The 15,421-nt window shown below is 42.0% G+C and overlaps 1 protein-coding gene across 5 annotated transcripts in view; it reads right to left on the bottom strand.

The window, feature by feature from the left end:
• LOC129865935 (glucosidase 2 subunit beta-like) overlaps positions 1–15,421 on the bottom strand; it is a 316,514-nt gene that overhangs the window by 204,838 nt on the left and 96,255 nt on the right. For all 5 annotated transcript variants that reach the window (XM_055939022.1, XM_055939023.1, XM_055939025.1 and 2 more), the window contains exon 10: positions 11,743–11,812. In XM_055939022.1, the coding sequence (XP_055794997.1) occupies positions 11,743–11,812 (70 nt within the window). The remainder of the gene's footprint in view (positions 1–11,742; positions 11,813–15,421) is intronic.

Raw genomic sequence — 15,421 nt, 5'->3', positions numbered from 1 at the left:
TTCAACCCAATAGAACACATTGTTGAACCCAATAGAACACGCTGTTGGAACCAATAGAACACGCTGTTGAACCCAATAGAACACGCTGTTGAACCCAATAGAACACGCTGTTGAACCCAATAGAACACGCTGTTGAACCCAATAGAACACGCTGTTGAACCCAATAGAACACGCTGTTGAACCCAATAGAACACGCTGTTGAACCCAATAGAACACGCTGTTGAACCCAATAGAACACACTGTTCAACCCAATAGAACACGCTGTTGAACCCAATAGAACACGCTGTTGAACCCAATAGAACACGCTGTTGAACCCAATAGAACACACTGTTCAACCCAATAGAACACGCTGTTGAACCCAATAGAACACGCTGTTGAACCCAATAGAACACGCTGTTGAACCCAATAGAACACGCTGTTGAACCCAATAGAACACGCTGTTGAACCCAATAGAACACGCTGTTGAACCCAATAGAACACGCTGTTGAACCCAATAGAACACGCTGTTGAACCCAATAGAACACGCTGTTGAACCCAATAGAACACGCTGTTGAACCCAATAGAACACGCTGTTGAACCCAATAGAACACGCTGTTGGAACCAATAGAACACGCTGTTGAACCCAATAGAACACGCTGTTGAACCCAATAGAACACGCTGTTCAACCCAATAGAACACGCTGTTGAACCCAATAGAACACGCTGTTGGAACCAATAGAACACGCTGTTGAACCCAATAGAACACGCTGTTGGAACCAATAGAACACGCTGTTGGAACCAATAGAACACGCTGTTGAACCCAATAGAACACGCTGTTGGAACCAATAGAACACGCTGTTGGAACCAATAGAACACGCTGTTGAACCCAATAGAACACGCTGTTGGAACCAATAGAACACGCTGTTGGAACCAATAGAACACGCTGTTCAACCCAATAGAACACGCTGTTGGAACCAATAGAACACGCTGTTGAACCCAATAGAACACGGTGTTCAACCCAATAGAACACGCTGTTGGAACCAATAGAACACGCTGTTCAACCCAATAGAACACGCTGTTGAACCCAATAGAACACGCTGTTGAACCCAATAGAACACGCTGTTGGAACCAATAGAACACGCTGTTCAACCCAATAGAACACGCTGTTGAACCCAATAGAACACGCTGTTGAACCCAATAGAACACGCTGTTGGAACCAATAGAACACGCTGCTCAACCCAATAGAACACGCTGTTGAACCCAATAGAACACGCTGTTCAACCCAATAGAACACGCTGTTGGAACCAATAGAACACGCTGTTGAACCCAATAGAACACGCTGTTGAACCCAATAGAACACGCTGTTGAACCCAATAGAACACGCTGTTGAACCCAATAGAACACGCTGTTGAACCCAATAGAACACGCTGTTCAACCCAATAGAACACGCTGTTCAACCCAATAGAACACGCTGTTGAACCCAATAGAACACGCTGTTCAACCCAATAGAACACGCTGTTGAACCCAATAGAACACGCTGTTGAACCCAATAGAACACGCTGTTGAACCCAATAGAACACGCTGTTGAACCCAATAGAACACGCTGTTCAACCCAATAGAACACGCTGTTGAACCCAATAGAACACGCTGTTGGACCCAATAGAACACGCTGTTGAACCCAATAGAACACGCTGTTGGAACCAATAGAACACGCTGTTGGAACCAATAGAACACGCTGTTGGAACCAATAGAACACGCTGTTCAACCCAATAGAACACGCTGTTCAACCCAATAGAACACGCTGTTGAACCCAATAGAACACGCTGTTGGACCCAATAGAACACGCTGTTGAACCCAATAGAACACGCTGTTGGAACCAATAGAACACGCTGTTCAACCCAATAGAACACGCTGTTGGAACCAATAGAACACGCTGTTGAACCCAATAGAACACGCTGTTGAACCCAATAGAACACGCTGTTGGAACCAATAGAACACGCTGTTCAACCCAATAGAACACGCTGTTGAACCCAATAGAACACGCTGTTGGAACCAATAGAACACGGTGTTCAACCCAATAGAACACGCTGTTGGACCCAATAGAACACGCTGTTCAACCCAATAGAACACGCTGTTGAACCCAATAGAACACGCTGTTCAACCCAATAGAACACGCTGTTGGAACCAATAGAACACGCTGTTGGAACCAATAGAACACGCTGTTCAACCCAATAGAACACGCTGTTGAACCCAATAGAACACGCTGTTCAACCCAATAGAACACGCTGTTCAACCCAATAGAACACGCTGTTGGAACCAATAGAACACGCTGTTGAACCCAATAGAACACGCTGTTGAACCCAATAGAACACGCTGTTGAACCCAATAGAACACGCTGTTGGAACCAATAGAACACGCTGTTGAACCCAATAGAACACGCTGTTGAACCCAATAGAACACGCTGTTCAACCCAATAGAACACGCTGTTGAACCCAATAGAACACGCTGTTCAACCCAATAGAACACGCTGTTGAACCCAATAGAACACGCTGTTGGACCCAATAGAACACGCTGTTGAACCCAATAGAACACGCTGTTGAACCCAATAGAACACGCTGTTGGAACCAATAGAACACGCTGTTCAACCCAATAGAACACGCTGTTGAACCCAATAGAACACGCTGTTGGAACCAATAGAACACGCTGTTGAACCCAATAGAACACGCTGTTGGAACCAATAGAACACGCTGTTGGAACCAATAGAACACGCTGTTGAACCCAATAGAACACGCTGTTGGAACCAATAGAACACGCTGTTCAACCCAATAGAACACGCTGTTCAACCCAATAGAACACGCTGTTGAACCCAATAGAACACGCTGTTGAACCCAATAGAACACGCTGCTCAACCCAATAGAACACGCTGTTGAACCCAATAGAACACGCTGTTCAACCCAATAGAACACGCTGTTCAACCCAATAGAACACGCTGTTCAACCCAATAGAACACGCTGTTGAACCCAATAGAACACGCTGTTGAACCCAATAGAACACGCTGTTGAACCCAATAGAACACGCTGTTCAACCCAATAGAACACGCTGTTGAACCAATAGAACACGCTGTTCAACCCAATAGAACACGCTGTTCAACCCAATAGAACACGCTGTTGAACCCAATAGAACACGCTGTTGAACCCAATAGAACACGCTGTTGAACCCAATAGAACACGCTGTTGAACCCAATAGAACACGCTGTTGGAACCAATAGAACACGCTGTTCAACCCAATAGAACACGCTGTTCAACCCAATAGAACACGCTGTTGAACCCAATAGAACACGCTGTTGAACCCAATAGAACACGCTGTTGAACCCAATAGAACACACTGTTGAACCCAATAGAACACGCTGTTGAACCCAATAGAACACGCTGTTCAACCCAATAGAACACGCTGTTGAACCCAATAGAACACGCTGTTGGAACCAATAGAACACGCTGTTGAACCCAATAGAACACGCTGTTGGAACCAATAGAACACGCTGTTCAACCCAATAGAACACGCTGTTCAACCCAATAGAACACGCTGTTGGAACCAATAGAACACGCTGTTGGAACCAATAGAACACGCTGTTGAACCCAATAGAACACGCTGTTGGAACCAATAGAACACGCTGTTCAACCCAATAGAACACGCTGTTGAACCCAATAGAACACGCTGTTGAACCCAATAGAACACGCTGTTGGAACCAATAGAACACGCTGTTGAACCCAATAGAACACGCTGTTCAACCCAATAGAACACGCTGTTGAACCCAATAGAACACGCTGTTGGAACCAATAGAACACGCTGTTCAACCCAATAGAACACGCTGTTGAACCCAATAGAACACGCTGTTCAACCCAATAGAACACGCTGTTGAACCCAATAGAACACGCTGTTGGAACCAATAGAACACGCTGTTCAACCCAATAGAACACGCTGTTGAACCCAATAGAACACGCTGTTGAACCCAATAGAACACGCTGTTGGAACCAATAGAACACGCTGTTCAACCCAATAGAACACGCTGTTGAACCCAATAGAACACGCTGTTCAACCCAATAGAACACGCTGTTCAACCCAATAGAACACGCTGTTCAACCCAATAGAACACGCTGTTCAACCCAATAGAACACGCTGTTGAACCCAATAGAACACGCTGTTCAACCCAATAGAACACGCTGTTCAACCCAATAGAACACACTGTTCAACCCAATAGAACACGCTGTTGAACCCAATAGAACACGCTGTTCAACCCAATAGAACACGCTGTTGAACCCAATAGAACACGCTGTTGAACCCAATAGAACACGCTGTTCAACCCAATAGAACACGCTGTTGAACCCAATAGAACACGCTGTTCAACCCAATAGAACACGCTGTTGAACCCAATAGAACACGCTGTTGGAACCAATAGAACACGCTGTTCAACCCAATAGAACACGCTGTTGAACCCAATAGAACACGCTGTTGAACCCAATAGAACACGCTGTTCAACCCAATAGAACACGCTGTTGAACCCAATAGAACACGCTGTTGAACCCAATAGAACACGCTGTTGGAACCAATAGAACACGCTGCTGAACCCAATAGAACACGCTGTTCAACCCAATAGAACACGCTGTTCAACCCAATAGAACACGCTGTTCAACCCAATAGAACACGCTGTTCAACCCAATAGAACACGCTGTTGGAACCAATAGAACACGCTGTTGGAACCAATAGAACACGCTGTTCAACCCAATAGAACACGCTGTTCAACCCAATAGAACACGCTGTTGAACCCAATAGAACACGCTGTTGGAACCAATAGAACACGCTGTTGAACCCAATAGAACACGCTGTTGAACCCAATAGAACACGCTGTTCAACCCAATAGAACACGCTGTTGGAACCAATAGAACACGCTGTTGGAACCAATAGAACACGCTGTTGGAACCAATAGAACACGCTGTTCAACCCAATAGAACACGCTGTTCAACCCAATAGAACACGCTGTTCAACCCAATAGAACACGCTGTTGGAACCAATAGAACACGCTGTTGGAACCAATAGAACACGCTGTTCAACCCAATAGAACACGCTGTTCAACCCAATAGAACACGCTGTTGGAACCAATAGAACACGCTGTTGAACCCAATAGAACACGCTGTTCAACCCAATAGAACACGCTGTTGAACCCAATAGAACACGCTGTTCAACCCAATAGAACACGCTGTTCAACCCAATAGAACACGCTGTTGGAACCAATAGAACACGCTGTTCAACCCAATAGAACACGCTGTTGAACCCAATAGAACACGCTGTTGAACCCAATAGAACACGCTGTTGAACCCAATAGAACACGCTGTTGGAACCAATAGAACACGCTGTTGGAACCAATAGAACACGCTGTTGGAACCAATAGAACACGCTGTTCAACCCAATAGAACACGCTGTTGGAACCAATAGAACACGCTGTTGGAACCAATAGAACACGCTGTTCAACCCAATAGAACACGCTGTTCAACCCAATAGAACACGCTGTTCAACCCAATAGAACACGCTGTTGGAACCAATAGAACACGCTGTTGGAACCAATAGAACACGCTGTTGAACCCAATAGAACACGCTGTTCAACCCAATAGAACACGCTGTTCAACCCAATAGAACACGCTGTTGGAACCAATAGAACACGCTGTTGGAACCAATAGAACACGCTGTTGAACCCAATAGAACACGCTGTTCAACCCAATAGAACACGCTGTTCAACCCAATAGAACACGCTGTTGGAACCAATAGAACACGCTGTTGAACCCAATAGAACACGCTGTTCAACCCAATAGAACACGCTGTTGAACCCAATAGAACACGCTGTTGGAACCAATAGAACACGCTGTTGAACCCAATAGAACACGCTGTTCAACCCAATAGAACACGCTGTTGAACCCAATAGAACACGCTGTTGAACCCAATAGAACACGCTGTTCAACCCAATAGAACACGCTGTTCAACCCAATAGAACACGCTGTTGAACCCAATAGAACACGCTGTTGGAACCAATAGAACACGCTGTTGAACCCAATAGAACACGCTGTTGAACCCAATAGAACACACTGTTCAACCCAATAGAACACGCTGTTCAACCCAATAGAACACGCTGTTGGAACCAATAGAACACGCTGTTCAACCCAATAGAACACGCTGTTCAACCCAATAGAACACGCTGTTGGAACCAATAGAACACGCTGTTCAACCCAATAGAACACGCTGTTGGAACCAATAGAACACGCTGTTCAACCCAATAGAACACGCTGTTGGAACCAATAGAACACGCTGTTGGAACCAATAGAACACGCTGTAGGAAACAGAAGAGATATGCTTCCTACAATGACAACAAAGGAACCCAAAAAGTAAACTATCTTTAGCCCGAAGTTAAACTGACTATCTACTGTATGGTAACATACTGTATCTACTGTAGGCTAACATAATGTGTATTGTAGGGTAACTGACTGTGTATTGTAGGGTAACTGACTAACTACTGTATGGTAACTGAGTGTGTACTGTAGGGTAACTGACTAACTACTGTAGGGTAACTGACTGTGTATTGTAGGGTAACTGACTGTGTATTGTAGGGTAACTGACTGTGTATTGTAGGGTAACTGACTAACTACTGTATGGTAACTGAGTGTGTACTGTAGGGTAACTGACTATCTACTGTAGGCTAACATAATGTGTATTGTAGGGTAACTGACTGTGTATTGTAGGGTAACTGACTAACTACTGTATGGTAACTGAGTGTGTACTGTAGGGTAACTGACTAACTACTGTAGGGTAACTGACTGTGTATTGTAGGGTAACTGACTAACTACTGTAGGGTAACTGACTGTGTATTGTAGGGTAACTGACTGTGTATTGCAGGGTAACTGACTGTGTATTGTAGGGTAACTGACGAACTACTGTAGGGTAACTGACTAACTACTATAAGGTAACGGACTGTGTATTGTAGGGTAACTGACTGTGTATTGTAGGGTAACTGACTAACTACTGTAGGGTAACTGACTGTGTATTGTAGGGTAACTGACTGTCTACTGTAGGGTAACTGACTGTGTATTGTAGGGTAACTGACTGTCTACTGTAGGGTAACTGACTGTGTATTGTAGGGTAACTGACTGTCTACTGTAGGGTAACTGACTGTGTATTGTAGGGTAACTGACTGTGTACTGTAGGGTAACTGAGTGTGTACTGTAGGGTAACTGACTGTGTATTGTAGGGTAACTGACTAACTACTGTAGGGTAACTGACTAACTACTGTAGGGTAACTGACTAACTACTGTAGGGTAACTGACTGTGTATTGTAGGGTAACTGACTGTGTATTGTAGGGTAACTGAGTGTGTACTGTAGGGTAACTGACTGCGTATTGTAGGGTAACTGAGTGTGTACTGTAGGGTAACTGACTGTGTATTGTAGGGTAACTGACTAACTACTGTAGGGTAACTGACTAACTACTGTAGGGTAACTGACTGTGTACTGTAGGGTAACTGACTAACTATTGTAGGGTAACTGACTGTGTACTGTAGGGTAACTGACTGTGTATTGTAGGGTAACTGACTGTGTACTGTAGGGTAACTGAGTGTGTACTGTAGGGTAACTGACTGTGTATTGTAGGGTAACTGACGAACTACTGTAGGGTAACTGACTAACTACTATAAGGTAACGGACTGTGTATTGTAGGGTAACTGACTGTGTACTGTAGGGTAACTGACTAACTACTGTAGGGTAACTGACTGTATATTGTAGGGTAACTGACTGTGTACTGTAGGGTAACTGACTGTGTATTGTAGGGTAACTGACTGTGTATTGTAGGGTAACTGACTGTGTATTGTAGGGTAACTGACTAACTACTGTAGGGTAACGGACTGTGTATTGAAGGGTAACTGACTAACTACTGTAGGGTAACTGACTATCTACTGTAGGGTAACGGACTGTGTATTGTAGGGTAACTGACTGTGTACTGTAGGGTAACTGACTAACTACTGTAGGGTAACTGACTGTATATTGTAGGGTAACTGACTGTGTACTGTAGGGTAACTGACTGTGTATTGTAGGGTAACTGACTGTGTATTGTAGGGTAACTGACTGTGTATTGTAGGGTAACTGACTGTGTACTGTAGGGTAACTGACTGTGTATTGTAGGGTAACTGACTAACTACTGTAGGGTAACTGACTAACTACTGTAGGGTAACTGACTAACTACTGTAGGGTAACTGACTGTGTATTGTAGGGTAACTGACTAACTACTGTAGGGTAACTGACTAACTACTGTAGGGTAACTGACTGTGTACTGTAGGGTAACTGACTAACTACTGTAGGATAAATGACTAACTACTGTAGTGTAACTGAGTGTGTATTGTAGGGTAACTGAGTGTGTACTGTAGGGTAACTGACTGCGTATTGTAGGGTAACTGAGTGTGTACTGTAGGGTAACTGACTGTGTATTGTAGGGTAACTGACTAACTACTGTAGGGTAACTGACTAACTACTGTAGGGTAACTGACTGTGTACTGTAGGGTAACTGACTAACTATTGTAGGGTAACTGACTGTGTACTGTAGGGTAACTGACTGTGTATTGTAGGGTAACTGACTGTGTACTGTAGGGTAACTGAGTGTGTACTGTAGGGTAACTGACTGTGTATTGTAGGGTAACTGACGAACTACTGTAGGGTAACTGACTAACTACTATAAGGTAACGGACTGTGTATTGTAGGGTAACTGACTGTGTACTGTAGGGTAACTGACTAACTACTGTAGGGTAACTGACTGTATATTGTAGGGTAACTGACTGTGTACTGTAGGGTAACTGACTGTGTATTGTAGGGTAACTGACTGTGTATTGTAGGGTAACTGACTGTGTATTGTAGGGTAACTGACTAACTACTGTAGGGTAACGGACTGTGTATTGAAGGGTAACTGACTAACTACTGTAGGGTAACTGACTATCTACTGTAGGGTAACGGACTGTGTATTGTAGGGTAACTGACTGTGTACTGTAGGGTAACTGACTAACTACTGTAGGGTAACTGACTGTATATTGTAGGGTAACTGACTGTGTACTGTAGGGTAACTGACTGTGTATTGTAGGGTAACTGACTGTGTATTGTAGGGTAACTGACTGTGTATTGTAGGGTAACTGACTGTGTACTGTAGGGTAACTGACTGTGTATTGTAGGGTAACTGACTAACTACTGTAGGGTAACTGACTAACTACTGTAGGGTAACTGACTAACTACTGTAGGGTAACTGACTGTGTATTGTAGGGTAACTGACTAACTACTGTAGGGTAACTGACTAACTACTGTAGGGTAACTGACTGTGTACTGTAGGGTAACTGACTAACTACTGTAGGATAAATGACTAACTACTGTAGTGTAACTGAGTGTGTACTGTAGGGTAACTGACTGTGTATTGTAGGGTAACTGACTAACTACTGTAGGGTAACTGACTAACTACTGTAGGGTAACTGACTGTGTACTGTAGGGTAACTGACTAACTATTGTAGGGTAACTGACTGTGTACTGTAGGGTAACTGACTGTGTATTGTAGGGTAACTGACTGTTTATTGTAGGGTAACTGACTGTATATTGAAGGGTAACTGACTAACTACTGTAGGGTAACTGACTGTGTATTGTAGGGTAACTGACTAACTACTGTAGGGTAACTGACTAAAACTGTAGGGTAACTGACTGTGTATTGTAGGGTAACTGACTAACTACTGTAGGGTAACTGACTAACTACTGTAGGGTAACTGACTGTGTATTGTAGGGTAACTGACTGTGTATTGTAGGGTAACTGACTAACTACTGTAGGGTAACTGACTGTGTATTGTAGGGTAACTGACTAACTACTGTAGGGTAACTGACTGTGTATTGTAGGGTAACTGACTGTGTATTGTAGGGTAACTGACTGTGTATTGTAGGGTAACTGACTAACTACTGTAGGGTAACTGACTGTGTATTGTAGGGTAACTGACTGTGTATTGTAGGGTAACTGACTAACTACTGTAGGGTAACTGACTGTGTATTGTAGGGTAACTGACTGTGTATTGTAGGGTAACTGACTAACTACTGTAGGGTAACTGACTAACTACTATAAGGTAACGGACTGTGTATTGTAGGGTAACTGACTGTGTACTGTAGGGTAACTGACTAACTACTGTAGGGTAACTGACTGTATATTGTAGGGTAACTGATTGTGTACTGTAGGGTAACTGACTGTGTATTGTAGGGTAACTGACTGTGTATTGTAGGGTAACTGACTGTGTATTGTAGGGTAACTGACTGTGTATTGTAGGGTAACTGACTGTGTATTGTAGGGTAACTGACTAACTACTGTAGGGTAACTGACTGTGTATTGTAGGGTAACTGACTGTGTATTGTAGGGTAACTGACTAACTACTATAAGGTAACTGACTGTGTATTGTAGGGTAACTGACTGTATATTGTAGGGTAACTGACTGTGTATTGTAGGGTAACTGACTAACTACTATAAGGTAACTGACTGTGTATTGTAGGGTAACTGACTGTATATTGTAGGGTAACTGACTGTATATTGTAGGGTAACTGACTAACTACTGTAGGGTAACTGACTAACTACTGTAGGGTAACTGACTAACTACTGTAGGGTAACTGACTATCTACTGTAGGGTAACTGACTGTGTATTGTAGGGTAACTGACTAACTACTATAAGGTAACTGACTGTGTATTGTAGGGTAACTGACTGTATATTGTAGGGTAACTGACTGTTTATTGTAGGGTAACTGACTAACTACTATAAGGTAACTGACTGTGTATTGTAGGGTAACTGACTGTATATTGTAGGGTAACTGACTGTATATTGTAGGGTAACTGACTAACTACTATAAGGTAACTGACTAACTACTATAAGGTAACTGACTAACTACTGTAGGGTAACTGACTAACTACTGTAGGGTAACTGACTGTGTACTGTAGGGTAACTGACTGTGTATTGTAGGGTAACTGACTGTGTATTGTAGGGTAACTGACTGTGTATTGTAGGGTAACTGACTGTGTATTGTAGGGTAACTGACTGTGTATTGTAGGGTAACTGACTGTGTATTGTAGGGTAACTGACTGTGTATTGTAGGGTAACTGACTGTGTATTGTAGGGTAACTGACTAACTACTGAGCAGGGTTTAGGAAGCCATGATTAGTATCGGAGCAGGGTTTAGGAAGCCATGATTAGTATATGAGCAGGGTTTAGGAAGCCATGATTAGTATATGAGCAGGGTTTAGGAAGTCATGATTAGTATCGGAGCAGGGTTCAGGAAGCCATGATTAGTATCGGAGCAGGGTTTAGGAAGCCATGATTAGTATCGGAGCAGGGTTTAGAAAGTCATGATTAGTATCGGAGCAGGGTTCAGGAGGAGGACCAGTATAGAGATGTAATATATGGCCACTCCATCACATACAGTACACACCGTACTGTGTATACAGTACAGTCTTTCAAATGGCATTTTTTTTATTCTGAATACTCCACCCACAACACACACACACACACACACACACACACACACACACACACACACACACACACACACACACACAGAATTAGTCATCCTAGATCTGATGCCGATCTGTGGAACATGATGGTTTGGAATGACGTGGAGGATGGAGGGGGTTTTGGCGATGGTGGGAGAGGGGAGAGGCGAGGCGTACTGACTTACCGCTCACAGCGGCCTTGATGTTGGGGTCTTCATCTGCCAGACTGCCTGGCACACCATGTCTCCCTTTGATCTACGGACACGTAATGGAAGGAGAGAGGGGAGAGAGAAGGTGAAAGATATACAGTGTATTCTGAAAGGACCTTGGGTATCTCCCTGCATTCATCTATAAAGCAGGATGTGTTGAAGTGACATGGTCATTGGTTTGCTGCAGCCACATAGCTGTGAGTCTCTATGTGGTGTTTCTCAATAGACAGTCAGACACAAAACGCTATGCCTGGGTTCTGTGGCTGTTTTGTCCAGCACGGGGCACCATATGCAGGTGGTGTATTTACTGTACCATGTTTGAAGCAAGTGTTAATTGGGAAAATGTGTCATATCAAATATAACCTTAAATTTGGGGGTCTTTAAAGAGAGTGAATTATTAGACTGTATAACCTGTGCCGAATATTGAATGACATGCTAATCTCCAGGTTGAGAGGTCACGATCGTGCTTTGTGTATTTACTGCTGTGTAGATTTATTTTGTTGATGCTTATAGGCCCCCCCCCCCCCCCAAAAAGTGATATTTAATATGTGCAGTTCAAAGCATTTGTTTTTTTGTGGAGCACCATTGATGCTTAACTAGACTAAATATGGCACGTCTACACCAGGGACAATGGAATATAGGTCTGGTTTGAGGATGTGAAGATGTTGTCTTCCTACCACTGAGAGCCAGTGACTTTTCTAGCCCTTTGAATGAGAGACATTGCCAAATGGATTGTGGGTCACTTTCTCTGAGGAGACTAAGCACCTGTTAAGGATCACAAGGACACTGGTTCCATTGCAGAAAGGTGCCTGTGGACAGAAACACAGGGCTCTTGAGACAGAGGGGGGAAATTACTCAAACGTTTATTTTATTTTTTTTAAAGATTGAACATGATGTGGAATGCAGCAAAGAACTATATTATCATTGTATTAAAAAATGTGCAGTATTAATCTTTATGGTATATGTTTGTGTCATTGACAAGTTAATGTTGTTACTCAAATAAATTGTATTGTAACACTAAAGAGCACATCCTCTTCAAAATGAAGAGTACACCGAATTTTGACCACAACCTTTGTCTTTGTTGTCACACTTGGAGAAACAGTCTAAGTCAATTTCATTCACCTATCACACGTTCAGTACAAAGATCGTCCAACTACCTTTATGACTATTATTCAAGCACTTGCGGCGACGACTTAAACTCAAAAGAAACGCAAAACGAGTTGAACCTTCAAGCTGCCAGACATGATTCCTGAAATTAACCAGTACATGAAAATGCAATAGTGTCTGAACGATAAACTACAGTAGGGAACTATAAACTACAGTAGGGAACTATAAACTACAGTAGGGAACTATAAACTACAGTAGGGAACTATAAACTACAGTAGGGAACTATAAACTACAGTAGGGAACTATAAACTACAATAGGGAACTATAAACTACAGTAGGGAACTATAAACTACAGTAGGGAACTATAAACTACAGTAAGGAACTATAAACTACAGTAGGGAACTATAAACTACAGTAGGGAACTATAAACTACAGTAGGGAACTATAAACTACAGTAGGGAACTATAAACTACAATAGGGAACTATAAACTACAGTAGGGAACTATAAACTACAGTAGGAACTATAAACTACAGTAGGGACTATAAACTACAGTAGGGAACTATAAACTACAGTAAGGAACTATAAACTACAGTAGGGACTATAAACTACAGTAGGGAACTATAAACTACAGTAGGGAACTATAAACTACAATAGGGACTATAAACTACAGTAGGGAACTATAAACTACAGTAGGGAACTATAAACTACAGTAGGGAACTATAAACTACAGTAGGGACTATAAACTACAGTAGGGAACTATAAACTACAGTAGGGAACTATAAACTACAATAGGGAACTATAAACTACAGTAGGGAACTATAAACTACAGTAGGAACTATAAACTACAGTAAGGAACTATAAACTACAGTAGGGAACTATAAACTACAGTAAGGAACTATAAACTACAGTAGGGAACTATAAACTACAGTAAGGAACTATAAACTACAGTAGGGAACTATAAACTACAGTAGGGAACTATAAACTACAATAGGGAACTATAAACTACAGTAGGGAACTATAAACTACAGTAGGGAACTATAAACTACAGTAGGGAACTATAAACTACAGTAGGGAACTATAAACTACAGTAAGGAACTATAAACTACAATAGGGAACTATAAACTACAGTAGGGAACTATAAACTACAGTAGGGAACTATAAACTACAGTAGGGAACTATAAACTACAGTAGGGAACGATCAACTACAGTAAGGAACTATAAACTACAGTAGGGAACTATAAACTACAGTAGGGAACGATCAACTACAGTAGTGGCTGAAATATAAACTACAGTAGGGAACTATAAACTACAGTAGGGAACTATAAACTACAGTAAGGAACTAAACTACAGTAGGGAACGATCAACTACAGTAGGGAACTATAAACTACAGTAGGGAACTATAAACTACAGTAGTGGCTGAAATATAAACTACAGTAGGAACTATAAACTACAGTAAGGAACTATAAACTACAGTAGGGAACTATAAACTACAGTAGGAACTATAAACTACAGTAGGGAACTATAAACTACAGTAGGGAACTATAAACTACAGTAGGGAACTATAAACTACAGTAGGGAACTATAAACTACAGTAGGGAACTATAAACTACAGTAAGGAACTATAAACTACAGTAGGGAACTATAAACTACAGTAGGGACTATAAACTACAGTAGGAACTATAAACTACAGTAGGGAACTATAAACTACAGTAGGGAAATATAAACTACAGTAGGAACTATAAACTACAGTAGGGAACTATAAACTACAGTAAGGAACTATAAACTACAGTAGGGAACTATAAACTACAGTAAGGAACTATAAACTACAGTAGGGAACTATAAACTACAGTAGGGAACTATAAACTACAATAGGGAACTATAAACTACAGTAGGGAACTATAAACTACAGTAGGGAACTATAAACTACAGTAGGGAACTATAAACTACAGTAGGGAAATATAAACTACAGTAGGAACTATAAACTACAGTAGGGAACTATAAACTACAGTAGGGAACTATAAACTACAGTAGGGAACTATAAACTACAATAGGGAACTATAAACTACAGTAGTGGCTAAAATATAAACTACAGTAGGGAACTATAAACTACAGTAGGGAACTATAAACTACAGTAGGAACTATAAACTACAGTAGGGAACTATAAACTACAGTAGTGGCTGAAATATAAACTACAGTAAGGAACTATAAACTACAGTAGGGAACTATAAACTACAGTAGGGAACTATAAACTACAGTAGGGACTATGAAGGGTCTGTCTCTTCCCAGACAGTTAATTTTATTGTTTGGGAATTCAATGGGGCACTGTGGGTATGTGTCAACCGAGAGAAAGCCAGGCCGCGATTAATGAAATGGGAACATAAACTGGAAACCATTAATGAATTGACAAGCGGATAATTCCCAGTTTATTATTATCAAACAGACTTCATTTGGTTCCCTACCCACAGCGCTGACTTGAGAGTTGTCTCTTATAGATACAGCCCTTAACAAAATAGATGGCTAAAAGCTTGGTGGGAGTTGAGGGCTATC

The sequence above is a fragment of the Salvelinus fontinalis genome, chromosome 11 (assembly GCF_029448725.1).
Source record: "Salvelinus fontinalis isolate EN_2023a chromosome 11, ASM2944872v1, whole genome shotgun sequence".
Taxonomy (NCBI): domain Eukaryota; kingdom Metazoa; phylum Chordata; class Actinopteri; order Salmoniformes; family Salmonidae; genus Salvelinus; species Salvelinus fontinalis.
This window is presented reverse-complemented; position numbering and strand designations above follow the sequence as displayed.